Source organism: Dermacentor andersoni, chromosome 6, assembly GCF_023375885.2.
Source record: "Dermacentor andersoni chromosome 6, qqDerAnde1_hic_scaffold, whole genome shotgun sequence".
Lineage (NCBI taxonomy): Eukaryota > Metazoa > Arthropoda > Arachnida > Ixodida > Ixodidae > Dermacentor > Dermacentor andersoni.
Genome location: NC_092819.1, coordinates 156,339,885 through 156,362,060, shown reverse-complemented (window position 1 = coordinate 156,362,060; position 22,176 = coordinate 156,339,885). Strand labels below are relative to the sequence as shown.

At 45.7% G+C, this 22,176-nt stretch overlaps 1 protein-coding gene across 1 annotated transcript in view; it reads right to left on the bottom strand.

Moving 5' to 3' along the window:
- Positions 1 to 1,233: 1,233 nt before the first annotated feature.
- LOC129382607 (uncharacterized) overlaps positions 1,234 to 22,176 on the bottom strand; it is a 46,745-nt gene continuing 25,802 nt past the window's right edge. Inside the window, exon 3 of the mRNA XM_055066746.2 lies at positions 1,234 to 1,562. Coding sequence (XP_054922721.2) covers positions 1,398 to 1,562 — 165 coding nt within the window. The 3' untranslated portion in view covers positions 1,234 to 1,397. The remainder of the gene's footprint in view (positions 1,563 to 22,176) is intronic.

The following is a 22,176-nucleotide window of genomic DNA, read 5'->3' as shown; positions in this document are numbered from 1 at the left end:
TAGGAGGGAGAAAGGTAGAGGGTCGTAGAGATGGAAGCGAAGTAGTGGCGGATCAGGAAGCCAGAGGTGGTGGGATGACCGTTAGGCCATCCGTCTTTGTAGAAATGTCCTATAGTCTCGCCGAGAGCCTCGACGAGTCGACGTACTCGACGACACTTAGGAAGGCTGGTAGCTGATTACGACAAGGGAAGAGGATATCTTCCTATCGTGAACATGGGAGCCCCAGGCGGTGGAACTCTTGCAGAAGTCGGCCGCGGTGCTGCAGGTGAGCAGGGCAGGCCAGCAGGAGGTGCTCCAGAGTCTCTGCTTCACCACAGGAGGCACAGGCTGGCGAGGTGGCTTTCCCAAGGCGGTGCCGGCGGGCTGCCGTCCAGTAGCAGCCAACTCGCTGTCGGAGCAGCAACGAGGCATCCCTTCGTAGGAGATCGTGCTGTGGAAGAGGCCGTGGAGGCCGGCCCAGGGATACCCGTTTGTCCGTGTGGCAGGCGATGATGTGCCGGCGCAGCCTGTGTCTCGAGAAGTCTGCGGCCGTTACGGCAGGGCTGAGGGAAACGCTTGAGTGGTGGGTACTTTTTGCAAGAGTGTCCGCCTCTTCATTGCCCGGGATCCCCACGTGTGCCGGTAACCAATGCAGAGATACTGAGCATCCTGCGTCCTGAAGGGCCGTCAGCGTTGACGTCAGCTTAAAAACACTATCGCTCTCAAACCCTTGAAGTGCTAGGCTTCACTATTGCTTTTTTGTTTCTGTAAATATTGATGGGGGCTGAGATTCAATTGAGCGGGCTTAGAGCGCCTCACGGCAACAAGTGACGGCAAGGAGAAGTACAGCGCATGCCAGCGTTATCATTTTTGCGGGCACGTACCCGTATTCACGCGTGTTCTTTACTGTTTTTTTGTCGTTCTATCACTGATGCTCTGTATTAGCTGCTGTGCCGCCACCGCATTTCAGATAGAACGCACTTTATAGGCGCACGTGACTTAAATTTCACAGTAGGTAAAATTTTTACTTTATTGATTTTTTTCCTGTACGAAAACAGTGCTTTCGCAGTTATCATTAAGTTTTCGGAAGAAATACAGGGGAGGCATTTCCTAAACCTAATAATTTGGATTGCCCGACAACCCCTTCCGCAGTAGGTAAATCAGACCGCCATGTGTTTTCATGCCTTCGGGGCATGAAATGCCTGCTTGTGAGTGTAAATTGTACAAATATTGAGCAATGGAATGGAAAACAACTGCGCAAACTATAAACGTATAATTTCCTTTCAAAAGAGTTCTGGTCTTGTGTTGTTCGACGGGAATCGCGTTGTGACAGGTTTCGCTGTTCCTTCGAGGGAACAGACAGTTAACTGCTCGTGCATAGGGCATCATCCGTGTGCAAAGTACGTGTAAGACGTCGCTTAGGCGACGTCTGCAACGGTTGTCGCTTGTACTTCCGCTTCCGCTTCCTCTTCTTCTTCCTTTTCCACCTCGAGTTTCAGTTGCACCTTGTTCGCCTGCTGAGCCAGCAGCTCGTGGATCAGGTAGCCCAAGCAGAACAGCAACGAGGCGGCCCAGAAGGTGTTCTGCATATAGACGTTAGCGAGGCGTTAAAAGCGTACTTTATGGGCAAGTTCGTAAGAATTTATTCTGTAAGTAGCTTGAGGAAGGGAGGGGGGTAGCATTCTTGTCACACTAGACTACTCGTGTACAGGTCACCAAACAGCCCTCACTTCGAAACCATCGAATTTCCTTGATTGTTCAAGATTACAGCTTTTATTGGCGCAATGACATCGTTGGCTGCAGAGCACTATGACTATATGCTTTCTTAATGCTTCCTTGATCCGGTAATTCCTTTTATAAATTGAGCAGCTAGGCCGGCCTATTTTACGTTCCTTCGCGCACAGAAAAGAATAGCGCAGTGCATACGTATTTTGGTTTCAACATTTCTTCATACACATGTAATAATATTTCAGAATAGATCTTAGCAGATTAGTTACGTGTAGCTACGACCTCTATTTGGGTATGGGCCCTAATAAACAGCATATTTAATTAGGTGTTCTATCAACTGCACGCACTATCACCTTATGGTGGCTCTATTTCACGGGTATATTTACAGCAAGAAGAAGAGTTAATTTGACATAAACGTGTATGAAAGTATTTCTTGACATCTGCACACATCGAACAAACAGAGTTTCTTGCGTCTCCACATCAGAATGGGTGCAATCTCAAGGACGCATTGTCACGTGACAACTCACAGTGAGACAACTCTGCACACTAAGGAAAATGTTAACCTGAAAGGTCTCTTTTCGCGTCTATAACTCATCCGCTTACGTCTTTCGCGAAGGGCGTTTTAGATAACACACCCATATGAAAGGTTGTTTAGTTAAGAGTTACACCCTTTTCACCAATGGGTGTTAACTCAGAGTCGCACCCTTTTCGCTCAATGGGTATTTTGTCAGAATTTTACCCTACGTGTACAAAAGTTCTTTACGGACATACGCCCTTCTTAATTAAGGGTGCATTATACAGACTTCTACGCTTTCATAAAGGTTTTGTATGCATGTATCCAGCATAAAATAACCAGGAATATACACGCAGTTGACATAAGCAGTGCATATATCCCTACACAGGTGCCTGATTTATTGATGACCGCCTTTACATAGCTAGTGATGGCACTACTATAGTGCGGGCAAACAGAATTCTTCTATGTGGAATGGACAAACCAAAGTGTTCTTTCAAATGCATGCAGAAAATATTTGTTTCCCTCCGTTATAAAAATTACGAACAAATACACAGCGATACAAATATAGGCAAACGGCATGGGCGTATCTACCCGGAAGGGGGGGGGCAGCGGGGGGACATTTGATTGCCCTATCTCAGACGTGGGGGGCAAAGTAGGCCATTTGCTTACCTGCAATTTTCAAAACCGGAAATAAGGCGTCTAGAGTCGCGATCAAGGTCTCTCGACTTTACAGAAAGCTGCAAGAAGCCCACTGAGTGGAGTTTTGGCCTCTCCACCAGCTGCACGCGGAGCCCCGGCTACAGTGTTTCTTCAGGGCACTAATCCCCTGTATGTATATAGCACACACGGTCTACTCAATTCCAGCTGGTAAATCTCCCACATCGACAGTGGCTCTTCAAGACATTCACCAAGGCACTGATTCGGGGTAGTGGGTCTGTCATACTGGAAACCTAGTGCATTTGAGGCTCCCAGTAGTTTCAAGGCTGCTTGCATTGATTTGGCCGTAAAATGTTTTTTCGCGATGAAGAAAGAGGCAGCACAAAGCGTTTGCTTTCTGCTGCGAGCGCTCTACATCGCGCACGCATTGCGTCATCGAGTGACGTATTTATATTTGCCTGTGCGCCCGTAACACGTCACTTGACAAAGGCGAATCTACTGTTAAGGAGGGGGGGGGGCATGCCTTCTCGACAGTCACAGGAAGGACAAACTAGGCCATTTGCCTGCCCCCTTCCACCCCCACGTATTTTGGCAGCGGGCACTGCCGGCTGCACACAGGCAAATTCAACAAAACAGCTGATGCCAAGCTTTCTCTCAGAATTGGGCTCCTATACCTACGATTTATTAATTGCGTATACTTTGCTTGGGCAGCTAGGATGGTATTTTGGGCCAAACCGCCACGTGCTGTAGCAGATGACGCTCAGCCGGCCACTAAAAGCAGCTAAGAGTACGGTATCTCACGGTGCGGGCCGCCTGCGGACGCACCATGCAAATGGGCAGTCTGAGTCAAGTTGAACCTACCATCCATTGCATCATCCAGCGTTTGCTGGGGCCGTTTAACCTAGCCATCTTTCAAAACACAACATCAGATTTGCTTTCATAATTTACCTGTATTTCATCAGTGTTGCCATTTTAGCGACCTTGTTGTTAGATTTAGTGACCTTTTTGTCTGTTCAGGATAAAGTCTTCTATTTAGTCTTCAGCGACATTTTTAGTCACCTAAATGAGCAATTTGCGATATTTTACCGACTTACAAGATAGAAAAGTTGCTTCAAAAATGGCGTTCAAGAACGCAGTTTGTTATTCAAAAGGTACATGTAAACGGACCAAACTCGTTGTACGAAGCATAGGGTCTGTTACTACTTAAGAACGGTTGCCTTCACACTGGTAGCCTTCACAGGGTGATTGTGCTTCACAACACGGTAGTCATCATAATAGGATTCACACTGTGCTCCCAAAATTAGTGTTTCTTTAATATTCAAAAGGGCTATTTGAACGCTGTGGTTTCAGTGGTGTCACTGAATGCATTTGATTGGTGGACGCGCTCAAGCATGTCAGTAAGCTAATTTACTAAAGCAAAATGAAATAAACGTTGTTTTGAGATTTAGAACACAGCAGGTGAATAAGACACATCGACTGCGTAAAAAAGGCGTAAGTATCCGAACGGCTGAGCTCGCTCACGCAAGTCTGGACAAGTTGCTTCTGTCTTCATGGTTCTCGGAACAATCAGTACTTCAGACGGCTTTTAGGGAGACCACAGGCAAAAATATGGTAGCTGACATGTGTGAAGCTTGGGCAATTGTCATCACCGTGTTAGCAATAGGCGGCTAAGTGCGTTCCGCAGAATTTAGTTCTGCTACCACGAATGTCGAACGGAAAATTCAAGGTTAATGTAGACTAAATGCGTGCCCATGTAAGGAAAACTGCGTTATTTGTGTTCTTTTGAATCGTGCCGTATTTGTAACCTTGCTACCTGATCGTAACGAAAGGTTAAGCTTTCATTATTAGGTATGTAAATGTTAGAGGTGGACGAATTTTGACTTTTTCGAATACCGAAAAAACAAATGCAGAGGCACAAGTTTTCAACTGCAATAATTATTCCGGTACAATTAGACAACACACTGGTACTGAATAGGCAGTCAGCTATCACTGGAAATTAGGATCGTTTTAAGCGCAAGATTACTTCAACTGTTGTCGAAAGAAGTGCTCGAGAGCTTTAGAGCCTGGTCGCCAACAAGCTTTTCAAGAATGACAGGCTGCTGGATGGCTAGCTTTTCAAAAGCGCTAAATAAACAATTGCTGAAAAAATATCCGAAATTACAGAAAAGGGAAAAAAAGATAATGGAATATCTGTGGGCCGTTGACAAAATACAGAGTCTATTACAAGGAAATCAACACTGGCTGTAACATAAAACATAAATGTGCTACAAGAATAGACAGTAAGAAAAACTAAACGGTAAACCGGAAGCACAACTAAGCGGTTGTCGTGTAATGTAAGAGAAAAGGAACCGAGGGACTCGATTTATTGTTAGTCACAACCATATAAAGCCAAGAGATAAGGAAGAAAAAGAATGCATAGAAGAAAATACTTCCAGTTTATGACTGAAATGTAAAAATGAGAAGCTAAAGGGAAATGGAGGAAAAGAAAAATAACCTGCAGACGGTGGGAGCCGAACCCACAACCTCCGCATTATACAAGCTTTGCACTGCCAGTTGTGCGGCAGTTCGCACGTCCACATTCTTGGATATTTTTGTATGTGCACAAGATCTAACGCAAGGAGTGTTAAGCAGCGCCACACTTTCACCGCAACATCGACAAGGAAAGTGCATTACCCATTCGGTTTCTGCATTGCTTCAAAAATCTTTGCCGTTCTCCTCAGTTTGCGTTTATTATTCTTTAAATACAATGAAGTGATAAGAGACAATGCACTTCTGATATTCGGGATACTTTGTTCAGCAGGCGGAGAACAGTAACCTGACTTTAACAGTCGGTTGTTGCGAAGTATTTGGTTAGCTTCCATAATTGAGAGTACCGAATAGTTCATTTACGAATAGGAATAAAATATTAAAATTAAATTAGGGAGTTTTACGTGACAAAAGCGCTTTCTGATTATGAGACACGCCGTAGCGGAGGACTCCGGAAATTTCTACCACCTGGAGTTCTTTAACGTGCACCTTAATCTAAGTACACGGGTGTTTTCGCACATCGCCCTCATTGAAAGCGGCCGCCGGGGCCGGCGTTCGATCCCGTGACCTCGTGCTGAACAGCCCATCATAGCCTTTAAGCAACAACGGCGGGCAATAAAATATTACACACAGACTGCTTGTTTTGAACTTTGAATATTCACCCACGCTATAGTGAATACATCTGTAAAGTCCTGTATACCCTCCTAGTAAATTTACTGTTTTCCTTCACCTGCACGGACATTAGTCAAACACGAAACCTCTAGATAAGTGACTTGCTTCACGTTAGCTTATGTTAGAGTGCTCCCAGACATCCATGTTCTTAAAAGACACTTGACAATTTTAACGGTAATTCTAGTGACATTTCTTGGCCTAACTTCAGTGATACGCTTCAGAAAACTTCGGCAGGACTCGACTACAATGGTTCATCACGTGTGATTGAAAACCACATCTGTCAATGGCAAAAATAACCTTTGCTGACGCATTTTTCAGCCTTTGTTATTGCAATGGCAATCGCGTAATACTCAAGGGAGGCGTTCCTTTGCTCCACTCAGACAATGCCACCACTCAGACAATGCTCCGCCTAGTCAATAACATCAACTTATGTATAGCCTTCAATCAATATTTTACAAAAAAAATCACTCTCTGTAACACATTGCATCAAAAAGAACAAGTAATTATTTTCTGGTGTTTGACCACTGAAGGGGCATCTACTTAACCCCCGTCCCACCCGTGCGGCACCCCGGCTCACTCCGCTTCCCTTGACAGGAGCCCTCTGTGTCAGGCTTTGTGGAAGAACATATGGAAAACGAACGCGTACTGCAGAAGTCAAGAGCAAAATTACATATAGGTTTAAAGCAGCGGGCCTTCCGTTCTTAGCGTGGCATCCATGCCGACAGGGTTGTGACGCCAGAGCGACCCCAAGCGGCGTGTACTGCAAAGATCAGTTGCCAAACCGAAACACTTCCTTAAATTTACCAAATGAATGTTTTTTGGATGGTCCTGTTGTATTAAAAGCCTACAAAAGGAACGTACAAATGCGCGAAGCGTAAATCATTTGGCGATGATACGGCCGGGTTCTAGCCTTGGTCCAGCCTTGGTCACTAAATTCTCTCTCTCTCTGTCTCAGGCAACTCATACCAACTCATATATATATATATATATATATATATATATATATATATATATATATATATATATATATATATATATATATATATATATATATATATATATTTATATATATAGTGTAATGAAGCAGAGTAGCCTGCGCATCGCCGCTGGTACGAGTTCGTGGTTGCTGTCCTTGGCAGAACGCTTGTGACTGTTACGCATTCGCCTGCATCCATTGCTAATAAATCTCTTAGCAAGTGGTGGAGGTGCTGGGTTTCGACCAACCTGGAATTCGGAGACGCACTCTACCCCCCATCATCCCCAACGATTCCTGCACTCCTCCGACTCCTCCAACGGCGCCGCCCACCCTGGTTTGGGCCGGTGCCCTGCGTTGGCAAGATCCCCCTACCTTCTCCGGCGCAGATGACAAAGACGTTGAAGATTGGATCTCCTCATGTGAGCGAGTGAGTGAGCCAGTGGGACGATGTTAACAAGTTGAAAAACGTCGCATTCTATTTTTCGGACGTTGGGAAACTATGCTTTCCAAACCATGAAGCCAACCTGGCTTGGTGGTTGGTCTTCAAGACCAGCTTTACGCAAGTTTTGGTCGGCTAGCAGTACGAAAGCTTCGTGCAGAACAATGTTCACGTACACGATACCAAAAAAGTCGAAGAGAATTTCACCAGCTATATTGAGGACACTGTTGACCTTTCCAAATGGGAGAACGCGTTGATGTCAGAGGAGAAGATCAAACAGATAATGATGGGTATTGAGGACGACACATTTTAAATGTTATTATCGAAGAATCCTCGCACTGTCGAGGAATTTACAAAATTATGTCAGAGTTACGACGAGTTGTGCAGGCAGCGGCTTCGCGCCCGACGTCCCACCACGCCCGCCGACTCTCTGTCAAGCCTTGGAGCCGAACACAACCATGCTAGTGTGTTCCTAAAAATTCAGGAGTTCGTTCGCGCAGAGGTCGCTTGCCAGCTATTTTTGATGTTTTCTGTCCCGGAACCACCACCCGCTTTGCCACCCATGATGCATGACTTCATTCAAGAGCAAGTTTCTCAAGCCGTTCCTCCAGCCCGTAAGCAGACACCAGTCACGGCACATCTCACATACGCTGAAGCAGTTTCTTGATCTCGTCCACAAACACTCTTGCTGGCCTGTATTCATCGACCGCCGACATTTTTGGCGCCATCTACGCCGCTTCCAGACCGACAGCATTTTCCGACTCCTGAACCATGACTCAGACCTTACCCCGACCAGTGGCGAACCTTAGATGGCCGTCCAATATGTTTTGTTTGTATTGGTGCTGGTCACGTGGCGCGCCATTGTCGTTGTTGCATGCATCCTTTTCCGAACATCTGGCGAGTGCCACCTTTCCCCGCGGAGTTTTCCTCTTCGCCTTCCAGCTTCCTTTTCCCCTGATCCCCCAACCGCGTCTACGCACCACTTACCATCTTCACGTCGTCGCTCGCTTTCTCCGATGCGGCGCCGTCCCGTGTCCACCACGCAGGAAAACCGATCGCCGCAGAGGCACGAACTGCGTCCACGTCGCAATGTCCAAGTCCTCGTCCCTCTCCAGCCAACGTAATTGAAGTGTTGTTAAAGAAATCGTCGTGCTGGAACTATGGTAGATACAAGAGCCGCCATATCCGTAATTTCCGCCGAACTCTGCCGTACACTACGAAAGGTTTTGACGCCTCTCTCCGACTTCTCCCTCCGAGCCGCGAACGCTCAATATATTACGTCGTCATTCAAGGACCACAGTATACCGTCGAATTCGTCGTGCTGCCCTCGTGTTCCCATGACAATATATTAGGCTGGGACTTCCTTGCAAATAATGACGCCCTTATTGACTTTTGTCACGCCGAACTCAAACTTTATCCACTTCTAGGCCTTGACACTACCGAAAACCGCCCTTCTAGTGATAAACTCTGTGTCCGAAGACAACGCCGTCCTTCCGTGCTCTTCCCTACTTTTCCTTGTGTCATACGCTATTTCTGATGGCACTGTTATCTTTACGTCCCATGATGCACTCATCCGCCCCAAATGTTCACCGCTGCTATTTGCTCTCTTTACTCTTCGCAGCCATGGCGTCACGGAAATGGTCATCGACAATTACACGGCTTGCCCTTTATCTTTATTTCATGATGAATTTCAGGCCTCGTTCAACCGGTCGACACCTTTTGAATCTTTGACGCTCCTGCCGCTTCTACTTCTACGGACCTTAGCGTATTTACTTGCGACCCTGCGGTTGATCAGTCACTCCTCGACGCTTTCCACCGCTCCATCGACGATGCAAGCGTCATCTTCAGAGCGAAGCCAGCTTATCGCGCTCCTGAAGAAGTTCAGCGTTTGTTTCGACAGCGATACTTCCGGTTTGAGCCGCACATCGGCCGTTTTTCACCAGATCGATACCGGCAGTCATGCACCTCTACCGCAACGCCCTTACCGAGTTTCCGCCTCGGAGCACCGTGTTAGTTACGACCAGGTTGCTGCCATGCTCAAACACGGCGTTGTGCACCCTTCAAACGGTCCCTGGGTGCCACCGGTCGTTCTGGTTAAGAAAAAGGATGGCTCTATTCGGTTCTGTGTCGACTACCGACGACTGTTTGCAGAGAGTGGATGTTTTTCTTTCACTGAATTTACGTTCCTAATACTGGCAAGCCCCTTTGGCACCATCTGACCGACCAAAAACAGCATTTGTAGCACCTGACGGATCATACGAATTCATCGTAATGTCTTTCGGCCTGTGTAACACTCCAGCCCCTTTTGAGAGGATGATGGATAATAATTTATGCAACCTCAAATGGAAGACATGTCTATGCTACCTGGATGATTTAGTTGTCTTTTCCGCTAATTTCCGAATACATCTCAGGAGTTTCGAGCACGTTCTGAAATGCCTTACTGACGCCGGACTTCAACTCAATGTAAAATAAAATGTTGTTTCGTCGCCTGAAAGCTCACTATTCTTGGCCATGTTGCATCGCGAGACGGCACCTTTCGGATCCAGCAAGGTCCGTGCTCTCACCGACTTTCCACAACCAAAGAAGTTAAAGGAGCTTCAAAGTTTCCTTGGTTTATGCTCGTATTTCCGACGTTTCATCTAAAATTTCTCCTCCATAAGTGAACCGCTGGCAGCTCTGCTATGGCAACAAAGAACTTTCTACTTGGTCGCTTCCCTGCGATGACGCCTTCACAATATTATGCCACCTGCTAACCTCGCCACCTATCCCCCACCACTTCGATCCTGCAGCCACCACCGAGGTCTACGCTGATGCCAGCGGCGTCAGACTCGGCGCCGTACTCGCGCAACGAAAAGCGAGGTTCGATGAGTATGTCATCACCTACTCAAGATGAACTGTGACAAAGGCCGAGGCTAATTACTCTGTTATAGAGAAAGAGTGTTTAGTCATTATTTGGGCCCTAGGGAAATTCTGTCGTTCTTTGCATGGTGTTACGGTTGGTGTGTAGCACTCCGTGCAAAAACGATGCTCGACCACCATGCCTTACCGAAACGAAGGGTGAATTCGAAATTCGTTTTGGCTGTATCGTGCGGTTGCCGGTCTGGTTGGCGCCCCGCAGTGCTTACAGGCCCCTTTATGTGTGTGCGACTTGAAAGCTGTCCTTTCCAAGAACTGTCAAGCTCGGCAGGAGAACTTCCATGAAGACGTCAACTGGTAGAATGAATCAGTCGCCCATCCACAACGAGACACCATTTCCACGAACTGTAAACACTTTCCGCCAACCAAACAGTCCTCGCTGGTTGCCGCCAGAGGAAGCAAGCCCGTACCACCTCCCCTAAAAGCATGAATCAGCAGCCCCTTCCCCGACCAGACCTGCGGGTTTTGCCCTGCGGACGCAAGCGCGTACCACCTCACCTGGGAGCATGGATCAACAGCCTCATCCCCAACCAGGCACCAGTGTTGCCACCTGCGGAGGCGGGGCCGTCCAAGCTCATCGGCGAGGAGTGATCAGCTACCCATTCACAACCAGACTCAGTGCCTGTGACGTGAAGTTGACGTGAGCAAGATCGCGCCTACGACTTTGGTGGCCCTATTCAAATGGCCGGGAATGTACTTTTTCACTTCATTCTCTTCTTTTACATGTTTCACCAACCATTGAATAAACCATGCAAGTTTCAGACTAGAGGTCGTCTCGTCCCTGCCTGATCGCCACGGTCTACCGGAAGCCTGCAACCTGCCGACAACGCCACGCTACCCAATAGGAACGTCGGTCGAGCTTCGATAAACAGGCGTCACAACTGATTGGCAGCGGGGGGTACGCTACCCTGGAGAACGCAACAACTGGTTGGCAGAAATTGGGATACGCTACCCTGAGTATCGTCTCCGGATTCATGACTACATACGGTGAGTGCACGGCTTTTCTTCACTAAGATATCACTTGTGTTTACGTATATTTTGGGGAAGTACCGAGCAGTGATTTTTTTAAACCGTTGATGGAAGTTTCGAGTACGTCGAGGTTGTTATAGAGCGAAGCGTTAGCAGCACTAAGGGCAGCCATGAAATCGAAGGCACTAAAGAAGTCGGAATTGGTGAGCTTGGCCAGAGATTCGGGCCTCCAAATTGCCGAATCATAGAGAAAGCCGCAGATCATTGGGGCGATCGAAACGACCAGGGCAGACGACGATGAACTGAAAGAATGCCTTGAGAGCGTTGCGGAAAAAAAGGAAGAGCACGATAGAGCAGCACGTAAGGCCAAAGAAGAGCGCCACCTCGAAATGAAGCCCCTAGAGGTTGAGCTCCTGAAAGCTAAAAATACTGAAAGACCTAGCACAGATGTGCGTGCAAGCGAGCGCAGAATAACAGTCTTGATGGCAGCCTACGCCGTAGGAGGGGACATAGGTCTTTTTCTGGTGCAATTTTAGCGCGCGTGTGAGAGGGCGAAATTCGCAATAAACACGTGGCCGCAACGCTTGCTTATGTTACCGCCACGTGAGGTAGTTTATATCATTGCCCGCATGGTGAAAGAAGAAGCACAGGACTTTGATGAATTCAAAGTGAGTGTGCCTAAAAGTATAGATAATCAGCAGAAGCATTCAGGCGAAAATTCAGGGAGGTCGAGAAGTCCATAGTGAGTCATACTCCAATTTCGCATACACCTTGGAGTAAACCTGAAGGAATGGCGCAGAGAAGAGGGTGCACTCGGCGACGGCGAAAAGACAATGCAGTGCGTAGCTTTGGAGCAGTTCTACCGCCGGCTGCCAGTAAACATCAAGCATTGCGTTCAGGATAGGCCAGGCGTAGACACTATCACGCGAGCGGCCAATCTCGCTGAGGAGTACGTAACTCGCCGTGCGTTCGAAGGCAACGAAGCTACTCAGAAGGAGGTGAATAAATACAGACCCGACGAGCCAGAGCGATGGTCAAAGTCGAATCAGTATAAATCAAAGGTCAAATTCGGTGAAGAATAGTGACGAGAACAGCAAGAGAAGGGAGGAGTCGCCCGAACAGAGGGCAGAAAGGCAAAAGAAAAAAGCTTTCGAGGCCAAGAAACCAGTAGTTCGTTACAACTGCCAGCAAACGGTGCATATCTCCGTGGTGTGCGGAAATCACCAAACTAATGTTTATGTCACTAAGTAGTAACGACGAAAATCTGAACTTGTTAGAACCGTACATTCGAGACCTTTTGGTAAACGGCAAACCGTGCCGGGTGCTTCGCGACTCGGCAGCCACACTGGACGTGGTGCACCCGTCGTACGTGGAGGAAGGCCATTTCACGGGTAAATGTGCTTTGATAAGGCAAGCCATCGAGGCCTCCAGTGTTCGTATCCCGGTGGCAAAGATTTGCATCGAAGGCCCCTTTGGAGTACTGGACACTGAAGCCGCCATTTCGGCGCATCTTCCACCGCAGTATCCATCATCATCATCTTCATCATCAGCCTATTCATGTCCACTGCAGGGCGAAGGCCTCTCCCTGCGATCTCCAATTACCCCTGTCCTGCGTCAACCGACTCCAAATAGCATCACCAAATTTCCTAATTTCGTCACTCCATCTAGTCTTCTGCCGTCCTCTACTGCGCTTTCTTTCTCTTGGTACTCATTCTGTTACCCTAATGGGCCAACAGTTATCTAGTTTGCGCGTTACATGACCTGCCCAGCGCCATCTTTTTTCTCTTAATGTCTATTAGAATATCGTCTATGCCCGCTTTTTCTCTTATCCAAACTGCTCTCTTTCTGTCTCCTAAATTTATGCCTAGCATTCTTCGTTCCATCGCTCTTGCGCGGTCCTTAACTTGTTCTCAAACTTCTTCGTCAGGCTCCAAGTCTCTGCGCCCTATGTCAGCACCGGTAAAATGGACTGATTGTATACTTTCCTTTCTAACGATAATAGTAAGCTCTCATTCAGGAGCTCACGATGTCTGCCATATGCGATCCAACCCATTTTTATTCTTCTGTGAATTTGCTTCTCATGGTCCGGGTTCCCTGTGATTAGTTGACCTAGGTAAACGTACTTCTCCACAGACTCTATAGGCTGACCTGCTATCTTGAAATATTGTTCCCTTGCCAGGTTATTTATCATTATCTTTGTCTTCTGCATATTAATCTTCAGTCCCACTCTTACACTTTCCCTGTTAAGGACCTCAATTATTTGTTGTATCTCGTCTGCATTGTGGCTGAATAGAACAATGTCATCGGCAAACCGAACGTTGTTGAGGTATTCGCCGTCGATCTTTACTCCTAAGCCTTCCCAGTTTCATAGCTTGAATACTTCTTCTAAGCACGCAGTGAATAGCATTAGAGAGATTGTGTCTCCTTGTCTGGCTCCTTTCTTTACAGGTATCTTCCTACTTTTCTTGTGTAGAATTAAGGTGGCTGTGGAATCTCTGTAGATATTTTCTAGGGTATTTATGTAAGCGGTCTGTACTCCTTGATTACGCAAGCCCTTCATGACTGCTGGTATCTCTACTGAATCAAATACTTTTTCGTTCTCTATGAAAGCCATATAGAGAAGTTTATTGTACTCTGCGGATATCTCGATAACCTGGTTTATGACATGGATGTTATCCATTGTAGAGTAACCTTTCCTGAAGCCAGCCTGCTCCCTTGGTTGACTAAATTCCAATGTTGTCCTTATTTTTTGGAGATTATTTTGGTAAATATTTTATATAATACTGGGAGTAAGCTTAAGGGCCTATAATTTTTTAGTTCTTTACCGTCGCCCTTTTCGTGGATTAGTATAATGTTTGCATTTGTCCAGTTTTCTGGGACCCTTGCAGTCGATAGACACTTCGTATAGAGAGCCGCGAGTTTCCCTAGCATTATGTCTCCTCCATCTTCGATGAAATCGACTGTTATTCTATCCTCTCCTGCCGCTTTTCCCCCTTTTCATGCCTTGCAAGGCCTTTCTGACCTCATCTCTAGTTATAGGGGGAGTTTCTGTATAATGTTCATTATTGTTTTGAATAGAGCGCCCCTGAATCGTATGGGTACTGTAAAGGTCAGTATATAATTCATCCGCTGCTTTTACTATATCTTCCAGATTGCTGATGATAATACCCCGCTTATCTTTTAGCGCATACATCTTGGTTTGTCCTATGCCAAGTTTCCTTCTCACTGATTTTAGGCTGCGTCCATATTTTACGGCTTCTTCAGTCTTTCTCACGTTTTAGTTTCGAATATCACTTATTTTCGCCTTGTTGATCAGTTTTGACAATTCCGCAAATTCGATCTTATCTCTTGAGTTGGACACTTTCCTTCTTTGTCGTTTCCTTACTAGGTCCTTTGTTACTTGGGAGAGCTTGCCTACTGGTTGCCTTGGTGCCTTACCTCCCATTTTAATCGCTGCATTTGAAGCCAGCCTCGTTACGGTTTCATTCATTACCTCTATGTCATCATCATCATCATCATCATCTTTCTGTTCTAATGCTGCATATTTGTTTGCAAGTACCAGCCTAAATTTGTTTGCTTTTAACCTTTCTGCCTCTAAGTTGACCTTTTTTTTTCTTGATCAATTTTACTCTTTTTCTGTTTAATTTCAGGTGGATCCTGGCCTTCACTATCCTATGATCACTACGTTTTACCCTATCTATTACTTGAACATCCTACACTATGCTGGGATTGGCAGAAGGTATGAAATACATTTCATTTCTTGTTTCACCATTAGCGCTTTTCCAGGTCCATTTTCTGTTGCTACGTTTCCTGAAAAAGTGTTCATTATTCTCAGCTTATTTCTTTCTGTGAATTCTACCAGCATCTCGCATCTAGAGTTTCTAGAATCGACACCGTAGTTGCCAATTGCCTGTTCAGCCGCCTGCTTTTCCCCCACTTTTGCATTGAAGTCCCCCATTACTACTGTATACCACGTTTGCACTTTTCTCAACGCTAATTCAACATCTTCATAAAACCGATCTACTTCCTCATCGTCGTGACTGGACCTTGGAGCGTACGTTTGTACTCCCTTTATTCTGTACCTTTTGCTGAGTTTGATTACGGCTACTGCTACCCTCTCGTTGATGCTGTAAAATTCGTCAAGGTTGCCCGCTATGTCCTTATGGATTAGGAATCCCACCCCGTATTGCTTCTTATCCGGGAGACCTCTATAGCAGAGGACATAGCCGTTATTGAGCAATGTGTAAGCCTCACTAGGTCTTCTAATTTCACTAAGGCCGATAACATCCCAAACAATGTCTGATAGTTCTTGGAAGAGTCCTGCTAAGCTTGCTTCACTCGAGAGGGTTCGGGTGTTAAACGTTGCTTATTTGTTTTATAACAAAAGTCCGAGTATTCGGGTTTAGTGAGGGAATAGTGCTAGCCCTAACTCTTTCCAAGGCAAGGGAGCTCGTGGCCAAGGCAGTGTACGAATGTCCAGTGGTGGAGGAAACAGGTTTGACGGAGGATTCGTCAACGAGCACCGAACAGGACAGCCCTATAGGGGATAATACGGAAAGTGAACCAGCTAAGGAAGTGGTCAGGCAAGCGCCGGAGCCTGAAATGTCTCGAGAGGCAGAGTGCAGGAGAAAGTTATTGAACGTAAGCCCTGCCACAATTATTGCTGAGCAGAAAATGGGTAAGGCACAAAGCAATGCTGAGCATTACTATGACAGGACGGCTCGCACACGACGCTTTGAAGTTGGGGAAAAGGTAATGATCCTGAAACCCTCATTGAAAAACAAACTGCACGTTCAATGGGAAGGACCGGGTAACAAAATTCAGAAATTATCTGAAACAAACTACGTAATCACGGTACCGGTAAAACGAAGGACACGAAAAGTGTTCCACAGCAATCCACTAAAATCCTAGCGGCAAAGGGAGGCCATTGTGAACATGTCCCTTAACCAACCTGAGGAGAAGCCTGTTGACTTTCTCGATTTAACGTCAGTAAGGGGGGCAAAAGACATTCACGAGACTATTGACAAGCTCGTAGAGCAGGCGGAGTTGAATCCCAATCAAAGGGCCGAACTGGGGGAGCTCGTGTTTGAATTTAAAGAAGTATTTACAGACACCCCGGGCAGGACCACTGCGATCGTTCACGATACCGAGTTAACTTCATCGGACCGAGTTTGTCAGCGTCAACTCGTCAGCATCAAGTCGTGGCCGCTGAAGTAAACAAGATGTTAGAGCTAGGTGGAATCGAGCTGGGAGAGATTGATTATACCTCGCCTCTTTCTTGGTTGAGGTCCCAGGAAAGGAGCCGCAACCGTGTATCGACTACCGAAGGCTCAACTTAATCAGGAAGGACCAGACCTACCCAATACCGTGTATCGAGGAAAGGCTTGAGAAAGTGAGCAGTGCTAATTTCATCTCTACGCTCAATTTAGTCAAAGGGTACTGGCAAGTTCCATTGACCGAGAGGGCAAGCAGGCTTGCGGCGTTTATTTACCCGATGGAAACCTTTCGGCCGGAAGCCCTGAGCTTTGGATTGAAGAATGCTCCCTGTTGTTTCTCTAGCCTTATGGACCAGGTGCTACGAGGAATGGAGGACTTTGCACTTCCGTATCTCGATGACATAGCAATCTTTTCTTCATCATTGGTGGACGATATGCAACACTTGCGAACCGTGTTTTGTCATCTACGAGAAGCCCACTTAACCGTCAAGGGTCCCAAATGCCAATTAGGACGGCCGGAGGTAGCTCATCTAGGTCATGTAATAGGGCAAGGTCATCGTCGACTACGCCTCCGATTTTATTGGCGTGGTATGTTAACTAAGTCCGAAAGTTAATTCGCTCCTGTGCTCAGTGCCAATGCCGAAAAGCACCTCTCGGACAAGTCTACCCGTCACAACTCCTTCCCTACCCTAGTCGACTCTTTGATCGTGTTGGTAATGGACATACAAGTACCGCTACCCTCCACTCCAGCAGGCAACGGCTGGATTATTGTTGCAGTGGATGCATTGTTGCATCGTTTCTGTTAGAACATTTCGTTCTTCGCCACGGTGCCCCTCGCGAACTTCTGAGGCATAGAGGCCGCGCCTTTCTTTCCGATGCTTTGAAGGCACTAGTCGACGAATGCCGAATCGTCCACCGCACCAGTACAGCTACCATCCGCAAACTAACGGTATTACCAAGCGCTTCGAGACCGTACTCTTGGCGATATGATCTCGACGTATGTTGCCTCTGATCACTCAAATTTGGACCAAGTTATCCCTTTCGTGACGTATGCGTACAATACTGCGGCCAAAGCAACTACTACATTTTCCTCTTACTTTCTCCTATACGGACGAGAACCATTTAATACGTTCGATACCATTCTTTCATGTAAACCTGATACGTCCGAAAGTGCTCCGCCATCTGGAGCTGCTCGACATGCCAAGGAATGCCGCCAGCTTGCCCGCTCTTTTCCACAGAGGATCAGTGGCAGCAGCAGTCCCGTATACCTGCCGACCGTCCTGCACTAACTTTTTCTCCTGGCTCTCTCGTATGGCTTCGGGTACCGCACCCGCCCTTTCCGCAAAACCTTGGACCTTACCGCGTACTGGAGCAAACGTCCTCCGTCAATTACATCGTAGAGCCCCTCACACCATCGACGGACCTAGGCCATCGCAGCCGCGAAGTTGTCCACGTCTCTCGCGTTAAGCCGTACTACAACTCAATAGCAGGATCGACGTGGTGATTACCTGGAGAACCTGGATCACGCCCCCTCAACTCTACTGACAAGAAGCCATCATTGCGCCTGCGCACCGCCGGTCCTGCAGCTATAAAAGCAAGGTGGTGGAACCCTGTCGGCACAGAGCAGCGGGCGACTCAGTGGGAATAGCTCGCATGGAACAGCGCTGCTAAAAACGCCCTTCGCCTTCTTGCAGATCGACGTAGTGATTATCTGGAGAACCTGGATGACGCCCCCTCAACTCTACTGACAAGAAGCCATCATTGCGCATGCGCACCGCCGGTCCTGCAGCTATAAAAGCAGGATCGACGTGGTGATTACCTGGAGAACCTGGATCACGCCCCCTCAACTCTACTGACAAGAAGCCATCATTGCGCCTGCGCACCGCCGGTCCTGCAGCTATAAAAGCAAGGTGGTGGAACCCTGTCGGCACAGAGCAGCGGGCGACTCAGTGGGAATAGCTCGCATGGAACAGCGCTGCTAAAAACGCCCTTCGCCTTCTTGCAGGTGCGTGACTTAGACGCTTTCTTTCTATTACCTACTCTAAGTCGCTCGCTGCTCTGGCTCTATGATGGGAGAAAAAGCACCTACCACCATCAAAGAATTGGCGAAAATTGTTCAGGACATGTCACTGAAGCTTGACAAAATTGATGCAATCAGGACTGACCTTGACGAAATCAAGGATGCGACTCAGTATATTAGTAATTCCTTTGATGACCTTAAGACCAAGCTAGAGAGTGCCTGCGCGGATCTCAAGACTCTCAAAGACGACAATGAACAGCTTAAAAAAGAAAACCTGCACCTTAAACAGGAACTTGCCGCCACAAAGAAAGACGTGATTGATTTGAAGCAATACAGCAGAGCAACGAATTTGGAAATTAAGGGTCTTCCTTTCACAGTTGATGAGAACCTTGAAAATACCGTGCAGGTACTTGGGGCTAAACTTGGTACGGAAATCTCCACATCGGACATTGATGTAGTTCATCGCGTGTCAACTAAAGATAAAACAAAATCCAACATTGTTGTCCGATTTACATCTCGCAAAGTCAGAGACAACTTCCTCCAACTCGCAAAAAGGAAGAAGCTTTCCACATTAAACTTGCAATTAGAAAATGATAATCCTATTTACATAAATGAACATTTATGTCCGGAGTTGAAGATATTGCTCGGCAAGACCATTCAGAAAAGGAAAGAAAAACAGTGGAAATTTTCCTGGGTTTCCAATGGAAAAATTCTTGTCCGGAAAACTGAAACCTCGTCAGTCATTGAATTTAATTGCATGATTTTGTGGCCTCTGCAGTAGGTAAGCCATTTCCAGAAATGTGTAATGTGTCGCATCTGAACGCGGCTTTTTCAGCTGCGCATAATCTGAAGATACTACACTGCAATATTAGAAGCTTAACTAAAAATATTGACTCTTTGCTGGTTTTATTAAAGTCCCATTCCTTTGAGTATGATATAATCGCGTTGTCAGAAACTTGGTTGAAACCTGATGAATTCTTTAATATTCCAAATTTTAATTCAGTTTATCTCTCGCGACCAACAAAGACGCGTGGCGGAGGAGTTGCTTTGTATGTACACAAGAATATTCCTTTCAAGCATTGTCCCAAACTAACATGTCAGGTTCCCGATGCATATGATTTCTTATTCCTTGAGCTGAGTTCCAAGTTAACTGTAGGTGTTTTATACCGTTCCCCAAGTTCGCACATTAGTCTTTTTCTGGAAGCCTTTGAACCTGCTCTAGAACATCTCGCCTCTATGAATAATCCTGCAATAATATGTGGAGATATTAATATCGACACTCTTAATGACAATGCAGCACCATACGTGAACCTGATTGAGTCTTACGGGTTCCTTAATCAAATAACACAACCAACTCGAGTCACCCCCTCCACAGCGACGCTCATAGACCATATCCTATGCAATTTTGATACCTCACTATCTTTCTCTGGAGTTATTGATGCTGATATTTCTGACCATTTTCCAGTGTTTTTTCTAGCATCGTGTTCTCCTCTCAAAAAAGAAATTAAGAAACGCGTGAAAACAACTATTGATCACAACCTGTTAAGTTCCCGTATACGCACTCTAGTGATCAATGTTGAGAACAGTAAGAATATTAACAAAGAATTCGACCACCTTATAAATGTTATCTCATCTTGCTTTACAGAAACAATTGTTAATGCAAAATTTTATTATTCTGACCCAATATGTCCTTGGGTAACGACTGAGGTCTTAGCTGCTATACAAACTAAAGATAAATGGTATAGAAAGCACAAGCAGTTCAAAGCTAATGAATACTATCGTATACAATATAAAATACATAGAAATAAAGCTCTGGCCTTACTTAGAAAATCCAAAAAGAAGTATCATACAACTCTTATAGAAAGCAACCAACATGCCCCGCGTAAAATGTGGGAAATAGTAAACTCGGTCATCACACTTCGAGAGAAGGATCATATATTGCCAGAAATTATCCCACCTACTAGAACCACAGAAAGCCTTGCGGAAGACTTCAATCAATACTTTTGCAATATAGGTCCAGCTCTTGCGAAACAACTAAGTATGCACGAAGCCCCCGAGCTCCCAGCTCCTGTACTTAATTCTTTTGTTTTCGATGACATTACTCAGGATGAAATAATTTCTACCGTTAAAACAATGACTGGAGGAAGAACGCCAGGTAAAGATAAGATCCCCTTATTCGTCATTAAACAGCACATAGAGGAACTGAGTGGGCATTTAGAAAAATTATTTAATGCATCCTTCTACATGACCACATATCCAGACGCATTTAAAATAGCGCAAGTCACACCAATATACAAGTCCGGTAGTAAGGATGACATCCAGAACTACCGACCAATATCAATACTTAGTGCCCTTAACACAGTATTTGAGAAGTTATTGATGAAACGTTTTACCCATTTTCTAGATAAATATAACGTACTAGTAGATAACCAGCACGGTTTTAGGAAAAACAGATCTACTTCCACGGCTGTACAATGTTTAAGTGAATTTATTAACAAAGCATTAAATAACAAAGAGTATGTAGTTGGCATTTTTGTTGATATTAAAAAAGCGTTTGACACTGTGAACCATGATATACTACTATCAAAACTGCATCGGTATGGATTCAGAGGTCAAGCGAAGCAGTTTTTCGAAAGCTATCTTTCTGGTCGCAAGCAATGTGTTAAAATCGACAAATCCGTATCAAGCGTTCATTCCATCCTTTGTGGCGTGCCTCAGGGCTCGGTATTGGGACCATTACTCTTTTCCTTGTACATAAATGATCTGCCAGATGCTTTGAATTATGCCCAAACTATTATGTATGCTGATGACACAGCCCTTCTCTTCTCTAGTCATGACCCTAATATGCTTGAAAGGCACGCTAATAGTGATCTTTCTCAGATGTGCCAGTGGTTTTTACAAAATATATTAACAATACACACCTCAAAGACTAAATACATTGTGTTCTCTAGTCCATATAAAAATTCATATAGCTTAAATGAGTTACGAATAGGCGCAAACCCCCTCGAACGAGTCGATCAACAGGTATATCTTGGTATAACTCTAGATTCAGCCTTCAATTTTAATCCTCACATAATTCGAGTAAGCAGCAAATTGAGACGGGCTTGCTTTATCCTAATAAAAGCTAGAAAGTTCTTCTCGCTTCGCACATTAAAAATTTTGTATTATTGCCTTTTTCAAAGCAATATGACTTACTGCGTGGAGTCCTGGGGACTTACGTATAACACGTACTTAAATCAAATAGTAATCTTGCAAAAAAGAGCACTTCGAATAATAACACATAGTAAACACACAGATAGATCCGCTCCGCTCTTTCGTCACTTAGACATTACACCTTTCTTTGCTATCCGGGATTTCAAACTAGCTTGTGTGGTTATACATATACTAAACCATAACATCCCACTATCATCATCTGTTTTTGTATATCCATCTCGTCCAACTAGAAATTTTTTCAGTTGTCGTTTTAACCTTCCAGCTGTTAATAATGTGTACGGAAAAAGAACTATCGCCTATGCCACTGCTAAAATTTGGAACCAACTGCCTGCTAACTTAAAAGTAGGTCAA